The 17,627-nt window shown below is 35.6% G+C and overlaps 2 protein-coding genes across 3 annotated transcripts; one reads left to right on the top strand and one right to left on the bottom strand.

Moving 5' to 3' along the window:
• Window positions 1–1,486: 1,486 nt before the first annotated feature.
• ccdc191 (coiled-coil domain containing 191) lies at window positions 1,487–11,865 on the top strand. Its single transcript, XM_052596192.1, has 16 exons — window positions 1,487–1,676; window positions 2,111–2,149; window positions 2,460–2,589; window positions 2,676–2,813; window positions 2,973–3,375; window positions 4,012–4,156; window positions 4,740–4,930; window positions 5,129–5,372; window positions 5,439–5,878; window positions 6,639–6,730; window positions 7,614–7,696; window positions 7,772–7,873; window positions 9,333–9,476; window positions 10,048–10,200; window positions 11,193–11,347; window positions 11,495–11,865. Exons 1-16 carry the CDS (start codon window positions 1,602–1,604, stop codon window positions 11,664–11,666), a joined length of 2,706 nt encoding a protein of 901 aa, XP_052452152.1. The 5' UTR covers window positions 1,487–1,601; the 3' UTR covers window positions 11,667–11,865.
• On the bottom strand, window positions 11,742–17,424 carry zdhhc23b (zinc finger DHHC-type palmitoyltransferase 23b). 2 transcript variants are annotated; one of them, XM_052596196.1, is made up of 5 exons: window positions 17,131–17,424; window positions 16,296–16,478; window positions 15,539–16,219; window positions 14,335–14,502; window positions 11,742–13,208 (listed from the first exon to the last, which is right to left on the bottom strand). In XM_052596196.1, the coding sequence occupies exons 2-5, from the start codon at window positions 16,430–16,432 to the stop codon at window positions 12,935–12,937; spliced, it is 1,260 nt and encodes a 419-aa protein (XP_052452156.1). In that variant the 5' UTR covers window positions 16,433–16,478; window positions 17,131–17,424; the 3' UTR covers window positions 11,742–12,934. The 2 variants fall into 2 exon arrangements, with proteins under 2 accessions (XP_052452156.1, XP_052452157.1); XM_052596197.1 differs by having other exon boundaries at window positions 14,335–14,493; window positions 17,131–17,421.
• Between the last annotated feature and the right edge of the window lie 203 nt (window positions 17,425–17,627).

The following is a 17,627-nucleotide window of genomic DNA, read 5'->3' as shown; positions in this document are numbered from 1 at the left end:
AGCTCCAGAAAAAAGCAGCACATTGCAGAAAAAAACAGAGACCAGTTGTTGGGACCAGGTGGCTTAAAGCTTTTAGTGGCTATATTGTTTAATTTAATATTTTAAATATTTCATATTTATATTATAATTGTGCATATATTAATATGATTGTATGTATAAAAAATGTATAATTGTTGGGGTGTGACTGCTCCAGGACATTTCTACTATCAGTGGGCTTTTTGTATAAAAAATTAAATAAATAAACTGTCATCTTCATTTTATAACTCGTGTCTCACTGGATTTGTTATTTGATATGAATAATTAGCCTAAAATACAAGACTACCAAAAAGTTAAACTGTGAGCCTCTAAATAGCCTATGAATTTATAAATTATAATGTATAAGACTGTAGTATGATATAAATTATATAATATAATAAACTAACAATCTGCCTGTTTGATCAGCAGCTGATATATTCAGAAAGACGTTTTTTTAATATATTCAAAATATCAGTGTTGGTAACCAAATTATATTGGTGCTCATTGGCTTCCACTGTAAGGACAAAGAAAACAAATACTAGTGAGACATTTCTAAAATATCTTCTTTTGTGTTTCACCATTCAAAGCTGTTTGATGTAGAGCTTATACAGCTGTGCTCTCTTGACACGATGTTTAACTTTGATCAGGATCCTCCGCTTGTTGTTCATGATTTGACTTCAGTTTAAAAAGAACATTTAGCCCTGTTGTTTTCCCTCTACAAAACAACTCTTTTTGAAATCACCCACATTCTTAATAATAATTGTGTGTTTTTATTTTTTTTACTACAATAAACACTATAAAGGTATAAAATATCCAACAAGTAGAAAACGAAATTATTGTTGCAATTTTTATTCATTGGTAACAAATGTATTATTTATTTATTTATTTATTTATTTATTTATCTATGTATCTATCTATCTATCTATCTATCTATCTATATATCTATCTATCTATCTATCTATCTATTTATTTTTTTGCCAAAGTCATAATAAAACATGAAGTTCTTTTAACTTCTATATTTTAAAGTTAAACCTTACAGACAGAAACTTTTTCCTATAATTAATGCCACATTTAGCTTGGGAACTGGGAATTTTACCTAATTTGAACACCCTAGTTTTCACATAGTAAACAATAAACATTGCAATACCGATATCTCGACTAAATAAACACAATTATAGGGTCAGGATCTGAAATAAATGCATTTAGCTTAACAGTTCGCGTTTAAGATTAACTACAAAGTCTCTTTAAGAGTATTCTATCTTTGTTAACTATCACCATCAGTGGTGTAACCATATGTCTATGGGTGTAACAACCATGTCTATGGTAACAGCTGTCTCCATGGTTTCAGAATAGACGCTTCAGCTCTCGTCAGTTCTTGTTGGGATATGTAGTTCTTTTTAGGCGCCAACTCATGCTACGTCACTTTTTGTAAACTACAAATCCCACAATTCCAGTGCTTGTTGAAATGTTTCTCACAAAATTTTGTATAACCTGTAAATTGCTGCTACATACACTTTGCGAACATGTGAAAATATATTATATTAGTTTGCAATCCAAATTAATGTCCATGTAGCCTACTATCGACCATGTCATATCCCATGCACAAACCGGATCTTTTTCGTTGGAAAACGACAAAGACTAAAACGCCAGGCAGTAATAAGGCAAGTAAAGTTTTCTTACTCAGTTCTTCAAAGCTTTAGCTTCGGAATAGTGCTTTTCTTCGTTTCCTTTTTCACAATATTCAGCCAGAGGTATTAACCTTAATAAATGTCACACTCAGGTTATCTTTGGTCATGCACATTGGTTATTAATGAATAGATTTGTGGCTCAGCAGAAGGATTTAACTCAAATGTGCAATGAAAACCCTTTCAAAAGAGCCAGTTCAAGGTAACACGGGATATTTATCCAGGGATTATATGTGTGAGGCCAGTGTGACTAAATATTCATATCAGTTTATGTCAAGTTCAGACATTAGAAAGGTTGCAAAGCTCTTGGTTTAACACAATGATCAGCCGGTAATACATCTAAAAGTCTCAGTCTAACGTACTTTGAATTAAAACAGTGAACAAAGCTGAATTCATATCTCATATTGCAGGTGCAGCTGAATGAGAATGACATAAAGCAGTGGGTGAAGGCAAGTACATTTCAATCTGAATTCATGTCATACAGAAAATTAATGCATTTGTATGCCATTGCTCGTGAAAAAGAAGTGCGCTTAGTTGTGTTCAATGTGCACTTGTAGTGTACGTGCAAAAATATGATAAACACTTGCTTGACTGTTTCTTAACACACAGAAGTACACTTTTTAAAAGTGCATTCCATAATAATTTATTATTTATTAATTGCAGTGACCATTCCAAGTGTTCGAAATGTGTGTGTGTTTTACAAGGGATGCATGGTCTGTGTTTACATATGTCATTTTGTTTCTGTTTCATTCTTCTAAGAGGGTGGAGAAAGCTTCAGAATTTGCTGTAGCCGAGGTGTTTTCCATCAAGAAACCATGTGGTGCTAAAAACAGTATGGCGCTGCAGACTGCAGAGCAGCTTCAGGATCATGATGATTCGTACAGTGAAGGTACTCCTAAACAAATTAATATTCAGCACTTAATGTATGTGCAGGTTTTTTAATCAGTATCCCACAGTTCCACTTATATTCCACAGCTCAGTCCATTCTAAGTGAATGGATGAATCAGAAGTTACGTCTGGAGCTTGAAATGGGCGATGACGAGGAGGAAGAAAAGATGGAAGAATCCAAAACACTTGTTAAAACCACACAATCCAGCTATAATAACTTTGATGGTACAAAGGAAACATATTTAATATTTATATTTTATTTAAACTTCATTTCAGTTCCAAAAAAAAATTTTCATAGGTAATAATAATTTATTACTTTTTAATTAATTTTAGTTAACATTAACAAAACTGATCTAATCCAGAGTTTGTCTTTTTTTTTATTAGACATGTACTTTCACCTAGCACAGGAAGAGGAGAACTCTGCAGTGCACAATTTCCTCCAGGACCTGATGGAAACCAAGGTTTTGGACATGGGGATAGTGGAGGACCTTAAAGTAGATTCTAATCAGAATAAGAAGAGATGGAGGGACCCTAGTATTACCATGGAGGTGCGTCACAAGCAGGTAAAGGAGAACCGCATGCGCAGAGACGCTGAACGTGACAAACTGCAAAAAGAAAAGGAAGCGCTAAGAGAGGTGCGAGAGGAGGCATGGCAACTGGAAAAGGAGAAGCAGCGAAAGAAGAGGCAGGAGGCACGCAGACAGGAAGAACTGATCCAGCAGGAGATGATTCGCCTACGCAGAGAGATGGAGGAGAAGAAGAGTGTGGAGCAGCTTGCACGAAACATGTACAACAACCACAAGTATTTGGGCACTCTAGCCACAATTAAAAATGTATGAATGTCAAAATAAAATGAACAAATGATGCTGAACCTTTTTTCACAACTAACTTCTCTTGGCATCTTTACTGCTCACAAGGTGATTTTTAGTTAATGTATGAAGTCCGTTTGGGGAACGGACTTCATACATTAACTAAAAATCACCATGTTAGTGTTCATAGACAAACCTGATCAAAGGACCATGGGACTGTGGGACACAAACATCCCACTATATCCACTGCAGTTGTACTATAAGATATGCATGAGTACTTACTTAACTTTGTGTTTTCCTCATCTGCAGTTTTAGGACAAGTCCATTGGTGAAAAGTGGCCTATTTAGAAGGATCTGGTCAAACATTTAATGAGAATTTTTTTTTTGCATAATGTTTTTCCTTGAATAGCGCATTTGTCCTTTTATTAAAAAAATTATAACAAATGTCACTTGGTTTGATATTTTCTTATTCAATGCAGTCACATTAATACATATTTAAATGTGGTTTAAGTGTCCAGATACTTAGGGCAATTATGTCATTTTCTCATTTAAATAGCATTCAGATTTTTGAAGAGATGATTGCGTGACATTTTTTTAATTTCAATCTTGAACAGGGAGAGGGAACGGCTTTCGAAACAAAGGGTCACTGAAAACACTCTCATTCCAAAACATCATAATTCCACACAGAAGAAACAGAACAAAGACCTTCAACTGAAGCTGAAGAAGCTGGAAGCCAAAGTTCACCTTCTCAATTTGCAGGTTAGAAGACATTACAGTTGAATCATATTGTATGCGTATAATAATAATAAATAAAAAAATAATGAAATCAGCATAAATTAAGTCAGTAAAATGAATACTATGATATACACTCACAGATTACTAATGTTACAATTTATATATAATTTAAATATATTTAGATATAAAAATACAGTATTAATATTACAGTAAGAAACTAACACACTTATTCAGCAAGCATGCATTTAAATGATCAGGAGTGTCATTAAAGACATTTAAAATGCTACAAAATGTAATAAAAACATGTTTAATAAATATTTTTTTTTTTTTTAATCTCTGTCCATCAAAGAATCCTGAAAGATGTCACGTTTTCCACAAAAATACTAAGAACCACAACAGTTTTCAACATTGATAATATTAATAAAAAAATGTTACCTTATGAAATTGGCATATTAGAATTGTTTCTAAGGAACCATGTGAAGTAGAAGTGAAAGTGCAAAGTTCACCTTTCTCAGTTTGCAGGTTAGAAGACATTAGGGTTTAATTATATTGTATGTATTACATTCTAATGTTTTTTCTATATGGTTGCAATGCATATATGTTTTAGTGCATGCACAGGCATTTTACAGCATGGTACTCCGTGATACTGGAAAGAAGGGTGCGCATGGGGAAGGCAGCGGCGCTGTGTGATTGGAGGAGGCAGCTGAAAGCGTGGCGGGCATGGCGGGCTCTCGTCTGGGCCAGAAGAGAGGAGAAAGAGGCTGAAAGAACTGAAGAGGAGCTAAGACTGGAGCACAGGCAAGAGAGCTCAATTTAGAAAAACCTGTCACTCTCAGCATAGGGCATAAAAAGCCTGATAAACATTTGAAAGAAAAGCAAAGCTGTAAACGATTAGACTAAAAGAGCATGTTTAATTGCTTAATTAAAGGTTAATAAAAGGCTTTGATTCATCTTGGCTGTCAGACTGGTTTTAAGTCATATCTGTCTTTCCCACAGGCGCTGTCAGCAGGCAGTGGAGAGTGACCGCAGGAGGCTTTTGAGGCGCTGCCTCAGTGATTGGCGTGTGTGGTGTCAAGTAGAACGTCATCGCAAGGAGCTTCTCCAACAGCAAGAAGAAACCCGGAGGAAAATGGCTGCTTTGATCAATGCAGCAGCTTCTAGGAAACTAGGGGCAGAACAATCTCCACCAGTTACTAATACACCTGAAACACTCAGTCCTACAGAAAATGACAGCCATCAGGTAAGGACATCTACTCTAATATTTTTTATTCTGATTAAACTATTTCACAAACTCTCTTCATTTCAGGATCAGGATGTGGCAGCAGCTCCAGAAATCAGTTTACCAACTGCACAAGCCACTAGCAAGCATGGCCGTTCAGAGGCCCCGCCCACTCAGGCCTGGCAGGTGACACGTCGTCATGCTGCTCTCTCATTGGCTGAGTTACAACAGGCCCGTCAGGGGCAACAGCATCAGACCTCCCGAAGCGGAAATGCAGAGCTTAGAAGTGGACAGTTCAAACACCGGCATGCGGCGCTGCAGCAAACCGTAGCTGAGCAGAGGCGTCTCCTGAAAGAGCAGCAGGAGCAGATTCGGCATCTGCAAGAGAGACAGAACATTCTGGAACTGAGGCATGAGGAAGAGAAAACAGCACTGTTAGCAACAGGTCCTCCTGGAGCTACAAATACATGCTGTCCACCTAAACCCAACACAGAGACTCCAAAAGAAACTACAGAAAAACCCTCAAGGTACTACTTATGTACTCCCATATGTGTGAGGCATATGTATGGGATTTATTTCATACCAAAATCAGAAGAATATATATACAGTGTAAAACAGTAATGAAAATGTTTTTAAATATTTTCATTGATTAAATAATAAAAAAAAATTTTTTTTAAATCAGCATACATTTAGTAAAATAAATACTACTATGATGTGCATTTACAGTTTTACAAATGTTAAAATGTATATATAACTCAAATATATTAATATACAAAATTATACAATTTTAATATTTAATATTTAATATTTTAATATTGATATTACAGTAAGAGGTTAAATTGATCAAAAGTGACAGTAAAGATGTTTATGATGTTTAAGAAAAAAAAATATTTGTTCATCAAAGAATCATGAAAATGTGTAACATTTTCCACAAAAATATTAAGCACAACAGCCATTTTCAACATTGATAATAATAATTCTTATTAAATTGTATTTATTTTTATTTATTATTCTGATGAGAATAATATTTTTGTGCATAACAGTAGGCTGCTATTTAACTATTTATATGTGCACAAGTTGCATTAAAATAATGTCATAATGCAAAAAATATTAAAGTAGGTATCATTTTCTTCTTTTTTTTGTGGAACAAATCTTTACAGTTTCTTCACATGAAGAGAACAGAATACATATAAGAAATCACCTCAGGCACCAGACTGGATGAGAATGTAATACTGGCTTGTTTCATGTACAGTTTCACAAAGATATTCATTCTCCTTCCAATCCCAGAACAAAGAGTGCCTTGGGGGAAAACGCCAGCAGCCACACCAACCAAACAGCATCTCAGCAGCGTGCAGCTCTTCCCCATCCTGCAGTCCAAGGTCAGTCATACACATACAATCCAGCAGTTGGAAAACTGTCACTATGGTGGTTCCACGCATGGAAAATCAATTTCATGGCTATGCCCTAGTTTTAAATCCTCTGATACTAAATGCATTGAATACAGATGCACGCAATCCCTATACACTCATAATTCAGTTGTGCATCTCTATGTAAACCAAGAAGAATACCAAAACCTCACAATAGCTCTTCCACGCATTAAAACCTAGAGCTTTATTGTTATTGAATGCATAGTCATATTTGTTCAGTGATCAGCGGGATCTGAGGGAGGTTTTGTACCTCAGCCCCCATGTGTCAACATCCTGCTCTGTTAAAGGCCCTGTCGATTTCTCAGTGAGATCCACTTTTTTTGATATTATCATTCAATCTGTCCTGGCCTTGGCAATAACTAATTAGAGTTTTCTCACAATAAAAAACTGACTAGCCAGTGTCCTGCTCAGATCTGATCCAAATGTTTCCTCAGCAAATGCAAGCTCAAGTTTCGCAAACACAACCAGTCATACATGGTGATTGTGTAATCAAGTGTTTTTCCACCTCCTACACTCGAATTAAATACTTAAATACCTTTATTAAAAAGTCTACTTTTATTAAATATCTTTTATATATATCTCGTGCTGTTGAACCTAACATTGGGCAGCCTTTCAGAACTGATTCACACTATACATGACAATGAGATGTTTCAGTAAAAAAAGTTGTAGTAGTACGGGATGGCGCCTTGAATACAAATGCAAGCAACACATACAAACTTGTACCAAAGAATCATAAGATCAGAACTTCACAGTGACCCTGTAATCTGGCCCTTTATTGATGTCTTGGTCCCCTGCCAACTCTGTCTGTCACTTTCCTTTTTTATGTTTCATTCAGCCATGGAGGAACGAGCACGGCAGCGTGCCGAGCGCAGGAGAGAGACAGAGGAGCGGAGGAGACAGAAGCAGGAGGAGAAACTAGTAAGACTGGCCTCTCTTCAAGCACAGAAATGTGTGAATGTGATGAAACAAACCTCACCGAGTTTTGTTCTGTAGGCTCAAATGAAGGCAGCTGAGGAGGAAAAACTCAGAGCTGAGGAAGAGGAGAAACTAAAGGAGATAGAGAGGAAGAAGGAAGAGAAGAGACAGCAAAGAAAGGTGTGTCTGGTCAAACACATTATCATGGGTTTTATAGAATTGGATTACCGTATGTTCATTTTAATTGTTTATGTTATGGATGTGAGAGCTAGTTATGGTAGCTGTTATGGAGAAGTAGGTGTTATGGTGATTTTTCAGCTTTTTGAATGAGGAAACAGGTGGAGATAATCCCAAGCCTATCTGGTTTTATTCAAGTTTAAACATGACTGAATCAATCTAAATACATTAAAATCTGGCAGAAATTATGGAAGCCCATGGTAATTGTGACTTTTTATCTCAAAATTCTCACTTTATTCTTGCTGTTCTGAGTTTATATCTCAAAATTCAGACTTCTGTGAGATATGAATTTGCAATTCTGAAGAAGAAAAGTCTGATATGTGAGAAAAAGTCACAATTACCATTTTTCATTCCATGAGAGAAACAAATAACCGAATTGCAAGAAAAGCCAGACTTGCTGTTGCAGTTCTGTTTTTATCTCACAATTGGGACTTTATTTCTGACAGTGCTGAGAAAAAAAGGTCAACATTGTGAGAAACAAACTCTGTGGGCCCTATTTTAACGATCAAAATGGAATGGGTGTTTTTTGGGCGTAACGTGCAATAAACCAATCAGAGTCCCTTTAAGAGCCAGTTGTGCTCATGCCATGACGGATTTACTATTTACACGGCGAATTTGGCAAATGCAAAAAAAAGAACGTGTCACCGAGATGAAATGGAGCTGCTTGTGTGCGAGCAAATAGATTAGCAAATAGCCTAATTCTGATACATGTGATGACTATCCATTATGACATGTATGCATATATATATATATATATATATATATATATATATATATATATATATATATATATATATATATATATATATATATATATATATATATATATATATCCTACAAAATATAATGCATTGCAATCCTTGCATTTTTAATATTTGGCATGTTTGTGTGCTGCTGTGCATCCCTGTGTTTTTAATAAGCAGCATGTAAATGCGTTGCGGACCCGCCTCACTAACATGCTCTTTAAAAAACAAAGAAAAAACATTGAGCCAGACTTTAGACCAGGTTTGAGTTGGTCTATGGCGCAGTCTATTTTCAGCTCCTTAATGCGCCTGAACACACCTCTTTTTTTGACCAGCATGCTTGGACGAATGAGCGCAAATGCATTTGCTAATTAAACGACTACCAAACACACTTGCGCTGCGCCTTGCGTTGCATTGCATCGCATTGCTCCGGTTGTATGATAGGGAATTGAATTCCCTGAATTGTCGGAAACAGAATGCCCTAGGAACTGATTAGCAGTATGCTAAGAACCACTCTGAATAACTAGGCAACAATGTAGCTCTATTTTGCATAAGCAAGTGCATCTAGAAAATACAAACTTCACATATTCATCATGTTTATGCACACAGTCTTCACTTTGTAAGTTTTAAGTAGCCTGTGTGTGTTAATGTGAACTTAGAGGGAACTTGAGAAACAGAAGAGAGCAGAACGGGAACAGGAACTGTTAAAGCAGGCGGCCCAGCACTACCTCAGAACCCTGTTACTGCGCCGAGGCCTGGCACCATGGAAAAGCCTGCTGGAGCAAAGCCATGTCAGCACACAGGTCAGCGCTACTGCAAACACACACATACACACACATGGTCTACAGTAACAATGCAGTGCTTTTCTCCTGCTTTCCAGACAAACACTCACACACTCAATTATTCATCCAAAGAGTTATGGACAATTCACACACAGATAGGAAGACCAGCTGTTGCCTTGTATTAACTCTTGGTCCATTCCCCAAATTTTAATTATGTTTACAGTATACTGTTGCGTTTCCACCTGGCTAACCACCTGTTTTCGAAAAAAATGAACAGAGAGTGGATATCTGAGATTCAGACTGAGAGGGAGAGATTGACAAGGACAGAGACACAAATAGAGAAACACAATGGCTTTGAATTCAGAATATTCATTGTTGTTTAGCTATTGATCCACATCCATGAAAGCAGAAACAGCAAGGTCCAATTAGTTCCACAACTAGCATGTGCATCTATAAAATATCTACAGTACCAGGAGAGTCATCGGGGAAAGTTTGCAATCCATAAAAGCCATGGGAATGTATGAAATGATGACGGTCTTAATTAAAGCAGTTATTTATGTTCGGGTGCTTTTGCCTTTTTGGTCTCCTCCAGAGAGCGGTGGATCATTACACAGTGGCTCTGCAGAGACGCTGCTTCTGCTCCTGGCTTCAGTCTGTGGATGAGGCCCATGCAGAGAGAGAGGCCAGCGCCAACCAGCTGTATCACCGGATCTTACTTCAGAGGGCTGTGTGTAGCTGGAAAAGGGTAAAACATCACACACACACATAGTCTGATAGGAAACTGTGAATGATTACAAAAGCTTCAGATTTTGAGACAACATCAATTCTGTAGTGAACGTCTTGTTGACTTAAAAAAAAAACAAAAAAATGAAATTAAAAAAAATATGAATTATTCATATTTTTCATATTAATATTAAAAAAATCTTATAAAGACATTTAGACAGATTTTTAGATATTTCACCATTTTTCATTTATAAACAAATAAGTAATTGTATTGTTTATAAAAATAATTTTAATATAAATAAAAACTAAAAAACATTTCATTAAAGAATTTACATTTATATAGCCAAAAAGTCTTAAATTAATTTATAACAAATTAAATGAACATTTAGTTCATTATATTCACATTCAGTATTGTTTAGTCTTTATTTTAATATTTAATACTTTAATCTTAATATTTATTTAAAGGTCCTATCAATTTAGTATTAGTAAATATAGAGGCATATATCTTTTCATAGACATGTATCATATTGTATTGTTTATAATACATTTAATTAAAAGTTAGACATTTTAAGTTCTATAATAAAATTTGTTTTATCCGCCATTAATAAGTTTATTAGTAAATTAACTTTCCTAAATAAATTAATTAGACTTATTTATTATCTTAGTTTTTATAATTATTTTAATAAATCTGAAATAAAAAAATCTTATCAATTTAATATAAATATATTTACGTATAGACAATCTATGGACAATAATTGTATTACTTATAATAAATAATTTCAAACTATTACATTCATAGAAATAAAAAATGTATCATTTATTATCTTTACATTTTCTAAAGAAATGATCAGTTGTGCTTTCCCACCAGTGCCTTGCTTTGTGCTTTCTTACTGGTCGAAGCAAAAAGAGCTTACCGGCAATTTATTAATCAATTAATTAATTAATTTTTTGGTTTAAAAAACTCATTTCCTTAATTATGAGCAATTGTCAATGTTTGATTTCAATACTTCCCAGTTAAAAGATCTGCGCTTTATACTGGAAGCACGAGCCGAGCGATTTCACAGGACACGGACCCAGAGGAGGGTGTTCATGGCCCTGCTGGATCACGCTACAGAGGAGCGAATCACAGCCTGGGACAATGAGCAACGGGCAGAGGAGCACAACAGCAGGTCAAGACACAGTTTTACTGCACCATAAGAACAAAGCATCCTTTCTAAACATACTAAAGATAGTAAAAGAAATGTATGGGATATTAAGAATTTTTAGTATTTAGAAAAATGAAAATGTTTTTGACTTTGGTTCTCTGGGCTTTGTAGGAGAGCGGTCAAGAGGTGTTTTGCTGTCTGGAGGCGACTTCCTGTTGTCTTGCGAGAAGAGAAGGAAAGAGAAGCACGCAGAGAGCAGCTCAGACGTAAAGTGGCAGAGATTTTGCCCGACTTCCGCTCCTCCCCTATGGACTCCCTGTGGCGCTCCGTAAATCCTCTTTAACGGCACACACACACAGGCTTTACATGACATCATCAAATGACATTGAAATCATCTGCAGCTTGATGAGCCACCGTGTTTAATAATTTTACGCTTGTTTATTTTTCCATGCTACAGTTTAATTGAACAACTTGTAGAATGAAATGCATTACATTTATAAAGCCGTCTCACATGAGACAAATAAACTTCCGATTCTGAAGTGCTTCGTTGCTGTTTCTTTAGAAGGCATTTAATGAAAGGAAAACAACTTTGATTCAAAAATGCAGCGATAATTCATGCACATCAAAATGTAGCTGGATGGTACAAACAACAGATTTGTCCCCAGTGGAAGCAAATGAAAAGAAAATACACACATAGGCACAAAGACGTCAAATAACAAACATGAAGCTCAACATAAAAGATCCATACTGAGATGACAGTTTTAAAGCTGTGTGCTGTCTGGATAAAGATGCAGTGTTGAATCCCTTCCAATGTCCCAAAAAGGCACTAAATAAGGCTTGATCGTGAATGTGCATACACATTTAAGACACATATTGGAGTTGAGAGAACAAATATTAGACATTCAATCCAAAATTGGTCCAATAAGCAGTGAATGTAAACCAGTAATGTGTGATTATATTTTGAAAGTTCAGATGCTAAAGCATAAATGCCATGTGAAGCATTTTTCTCAGGCTCTCATATGTAGGTTTAGTAATTTCAGTTTTTTTTTTTTTTTCATTGCCATTAAAACTGAACGAGTCTTGAGAAAAATGCTCATTTTAAAAAGAAATTTCATATGGCACGTGTGTGTGTGTGTGTGTGTGTGTGTGTATATATATATATGTTTATATTATAAATGAAAGTTACTATTATTATTTAGAAGCATAAATTAAAGTGAATAGTCAATGGAGGGAAAAATTAATTCTTTATATTAATCGAATAAGTAATTAATATTTAGTGAAACCTTTGTAATATAATATGATAATAATATAATCAGTTAATATAAGTTGTGCAAATACTAACTATACCTGAATAATGGTGTACTTGATGTTGAAATACACTGGTAGAAATGTAACATACTACAATACTGCCATCTAGTGATCCACACTATTCAATGGACCCTTGATGAGACCTTGAGCACAATATTTAAAGCCATAAAACTGACTATGGAATGGATGTTGCAGACATTAAGTAGCACAACATTATTCTACACTGTTATATATTTGAGTGATAATTCACTTATAAGACCAGTTCAATAGTATTTCCATCAGCAGAGACTGACAGTTGTATTTCTATACCAGATCTGATGGTTTATGGTTCGATGTCTCTGAATCCTTGCTCATGGTCATGAATTCAATCCAGTTAGTACGGAAGCCTCGTGAGTAAACGCCGGTATCAATGATCAGGCCCCAGAGAAGGCTGCGAGCGGTTTTCTCTCTCAGAGCCAGACGCGCCTCTCGTTCGGTCACATTGAAGCTGACGTTGATAAGCTGTAAGAACAGCAGGTGCAGCAAACCTCCCGTCACAATACTGCTGTACCAGGCACAGGTGAAACACAGAGCAGAGCTGATGAACAGAAAAATGGGTCATTAATTAGCATGTTATCATTTTAATACTCTAAACAATATAAATGCTGTTATGAACAGCCATATTGAAGCTGTGAGAACCTGAGTAAACTTAAAACTAATGTTTTTGTTGTTGTTGTTGTTAATGGAGATAAACATGAAATAAAAATAAACATGAAAAACTTAAATGAAAATTAGAAATGTTGCCTTAGTAACTAACATAAAATAATGAATTTGTAATTATTAATTAAAATAAATTTAAAAAGAAGTAAAACTGGAAAAATTATAACAAAAAGACTAATAAAAAGCAAATTTACTCAAATAAAACTTAATATAAAAACAAAACTAATATATATATATATATATATATATATATATATATATATATATATATATATATATATATATATATATATATATATATATATATATAGTGATGTCAATCGATTAATCAAATCCAAAATGAGTTTTTGTTTACATGTGTGTCCTGTGTATATTTATTATGTATATATAAATACAAACACATACATGTATATATTTAATTATAAAATGTATATATATTTAATATATTTACATATAAAATAAGAATATTAATAAATTAATAGACAAATATTTTCTAAATACACACTATGTGTGTGTATTTATATATACATAATAAATATACATAGTACATATACATAAACAAAAACTTTTATTTTGGATGTGATTAATTATTTGAAAGCACTTCTGACGGCACCCATTCACTGCACAAGTTCTATTGGTGAGCAAGTGATGTAATGCTAAATTACTCCAAATCAAACTCATATACCTCTTGGATTATAAAATTTTCAGCAAATGTTCATTAATTCCCTCAAATCAGTGCCATAAGCTTCGGGCACGACTGTGTTTGTGTGAAAAATGGCAAATGGTGTTTGAGAAAGACACATTTTTGTTCAGTTTGTTAACCCTCAACGATTCTGCAGAGTACTGATATGGTGCAAATGTAGTGAATTTGAAGCAGCAAAGTGACTTTTTCCCATGAATAAATTAATGGACTGTGAGGAACAGAGGTGGTAAAGAAAGGGTCAGAACCTACTGAATTAAATGCAAGAGAAATCATTTCTGAGTTTGTGTAGTTGGATCCACACCTGAACTGGCTGTAGACGTCAGGACAGTAGAAGAGTGCAGTCATTACATTCTGGTCGGGACACACACTTCGAAGAACCAAACTGATCCCATACAGCGATGTCAGCAGAAAGAAAACAAGTGTCAGGAGGAAACTGCGGTGATTGGCCTGCCCCACACAGCTGTTGATCCTAACACAAACCAAAATGACAAACAAGACGCCAAACTGAGACCTGGAGATCATTTTCACATATCAGTTACACAGAGCGAGAAGAAAGCTGAGGGTGAGATCACCTCGCTGTCTCAATTACACATATGTTTACATGAAGAAGAAAACATTTTACAGCTGTGCTGAACACCACAAAATCTGATTAATGCATTTTAATCCATTATGTATAATAAATGGACAAATAGAATATTCTGAGATTATTTGGATTATTTCTAACAACGAGCATACATTCAGCGCCTAGCACACTTAACCCAACTAACACAGGAATTCTGGTCATTGTGCACTGTCCATGAATTTTGATGATTGAAACTTTAGTTTCAAGGAAAGTAAAATAAGCATGCAGATGAAACTTCACTATGCATGCAGTATACTGTATATACATGTTAGACCCTAGAGACGGGTCAGTAACTAAACATCTCAAAATGCTGGTGGTGCTAATATGTGCATTGACATAAAAAATGAAGTGCATTTGATTGACATGACAAATATTGCATAAAAATGAATCATATTTTAGCAACATTTACATTTTTGCCTTTTTGTAATTGTAAATATTCTTCTCAAAATCAATACATGATTTTCGTTATATATCATTGCATGATCCCATTACATTTTCAATATTAAGGTTATTCTATGTGTGTGTGTAAAATAATCATTAAAGTATCAGCATTATTAATTGTAACTATTTTAATTTTACTATATTAAACAGTGGCTATATTACAATCAGCATAAAGACTAAATGATTTATGCACAAATGATTTTTATGATTTTTAAGCACAAATACATGTCTTAATACTTTAAATATTATATCTTATTGTTTGTGTTTTTGCACAATTAATTATTTGTCAGAGTAATGTAAACTCGAGAAAATTTGTTTAATTTTCATAAAAATATTTCACAGTGGAAAAAATGTGGGCATGAAATATGACCCATACATGTTACTGACTGGTAAAATTCACCCACATCACAATGACTGAGTAGTGCTTTTTAAATGAACCCACCAGACACAGTGGTGGTCCAGACGCAGGATGCAGACTCCACAGATCCTGCAGTGTCCCGCTCTCGGGGGCCGCACCACTCTGCATACAGCACACCAGTTCCTCCTCTGAACACCCTGCTGTGCTGACCCAGATTCACCAGTTTGTTCGTGATTGGCTATCACCACCTGGTGCTGTGCTCCATTTAGATAGGCGGCATCTACATCAGGAGGAGGTTTGTGATAGGTCACTGTACTATGAGTGTCATTTGGACAAGGCGTGACGTAGCCCGGCCCTCTCTTAGTGATTATGAGAGAAATGACCGTAAGAGCAACACCCGCCGCCACAGCGGCCATCTGAAGATGATTCACATCACCTCGAGGAACGACTTCGGTGATGAAGAGGTAGAACATGTAGAAGAGGGAGAAGAGTGCGAGGCTGAGGAAGAATAACGTGCGTCCTTTCTTTCGGTGAGTGAAATAGTAGTACCAAAGGACCAGGATGGGCATTGCTGTTAGCACTAAAATACCCAGCAGGTAGTGCAAAGCTGCAATGTGCAAAAATACAGGAAGCAGAATAAGAGGAGGGATCACTGATATATCAAATTGTCGAGCTCCAGATATCCAGGGCACCCGCAGACGATCATTAATCGTAGCTATAACCCGGGACAGAGAGTCTGGACTTTGAGGCTTCTTCGTCATCCATCTGGAGAAGAAAATATTAAGTCATTCTCATAATTTACCCATAAACAAGTAGAAATCTATGAATCCAAAGTGCGCACCTGTCACAAGCCTCATCCAAATCCTCACAGTCACAGCAGCATGCTGCCATGTGACTGCGTCCGCCATGACGATCGATGTACTCACAACAGCACAGAGGATCATCCTGATCTAGTGAGCGACGGCTTCTCTTCTTCATGATGGAAACAGCTGATAGAATGAAGGTTAGAGAAGATGCTGAATTCCTGTAAGGAAACCAGATTGCATGTTTATTAGATTTATATGGGTAAACAAAAATATACACTGTATAGGTATACATTAATCTGGCATATCTTTGAATATCATGTATGTAAAGGGACAATGTCCCAGAGGATGCACTATCTGGGACAATTTCTTCCTTATGTGGTGTCTATGGTTTATTATTTGCACATGCTGGAGTCATGTTATGCTTAATGGTGTGGGAATCACTTTAAAAGAAGATTATTAATGGATCCAGCCAGGCCTGTGTATTTGATTTACTGTTTATATATAACCAAAAAGCATAAAAAGCATTTTCATGATTTGAAATCAAATATTATTTGAAATGAAATATAAAAGCTTTAATCTTATTTTATTTCCGTGTTTTCCCGTGCATTTTATCGGTTCGTGTATTCACTTAGAATTGAACCCATGACCCAGGGTAATGCATGTTTGTATAAATAAATGAACAAATAAGTAAATAAGATCCACATCGTAGATAGATAGATAGATAGATATTCCACAGGTCACGCTTGTGCTCTTCAGATGAAAGTTAAAGCAACGAGGATCTGATTGACGACACTAGGACACGCCATATAACAAAAGTAATCACGATAATATGTAAATAAACTGAGTGAAATGTTAAATATTCATACTTACAGTACAAAACGTTCATATCACAGAAGCAGTTCCTCCTGTCATTATGAGCGTCAGCTGTCAATCTCATATTCTGTTGTGGAACATTCGAGTCTTTTTACCCATTGTAGCTGTTAGCCATTCACTCCACAGAAATTACGAAGAGTTGCCAAAGAAAAACTACACAAAGCAGCCCATTACTACGAAGTTTACTACAAAGAGCACCAGGAAGTCGCGTAACAAACAGCATCAGCGCGCAGCACGCGCGTTTACCGCCCTGTGTATGTGACTGGCGGCTGGCGGCGAATGGAAACGATCCTTAGCCCAGTCTTCTGACGTCAGCACAAAATAACCCTTTCATTTCCTCTAATTAAAAACTTTACTTGATGCTGGTTTGTTACAGAGAACACCGTTTCCAGATGCTTCCAGAGTCTGATTATCTTACTAATTACTAAAAGGAAAGAGTTAAAATAGAAAATCATTACGTATTAGCAACACAATCCTTTTTTTGCTTCTCGACA

Source organism: Carassius gibelio, chromosome B24 (assembly GCF_023724105.1).
Source record: "Carassius gibelio isolate Cgi1373 ecotype wild population from Czech Republic chromosome B24, carGib1.2-hapl.c, whole genome shotgun sequence".
Taxonomy (NCBI): domain Eukaryota; kingdom Metazoa; phylum Chordata; class Actinopteri; order Cypriniformes; family Cyprinidae; genus Carassius; species Carassius gibelio.
This window is presented reverse-complemented; position numbering and strand designations above follow the sequence as displayed.

Excerpts from the sequence above, each read along its gene's own strand:
- ccdc191 (XM_052596192.1), top strand. The coding sequence starts at position 1,602 with ATGTCATATCCCATGCACAAACCGGATCTTTTTCGTTGGAAAACGACA. Across the intron at positions 2,150-2,459 it reads ACATAAAGCAGTGGGTGAAG|AGGGTGGAGAAAGCTTCAGA; the intron begins GCAAGTACATTT and ends CATTCTTCTAAG. Across the intron at positions 9,477-10,047 it reads AAAGCCATGTCAGCACACAG|AGAGCGGTGGATCATTACAC; the intron begins GTCAGCGCTACT and ends GGTCTCCTCCAG.
- zdhhc23b (XM_052596196.1), bottom strand. The coding sequence starts at position 16,432 with ATGAAGAAGAGAAGCCGTCGCTCACTAGATCAGGATGATCCTCTGTGC. Across the intron at positions 16,220-16,295 it reads TTGGATGAGGCTTGTGACAG|ATGGATGACGAAGAAGCCTC; the intron begins GTGCGCACTTTG and ends TTTCTTCTCCAG. Across the intron at positions 14,503-15,538 it reads CTGGACCACCACTGTGTCTG|GATCAACAGCTGTGTGGGGC; the intron begins GTGGGTTCATTT and ends GGTTTGTGTTAG.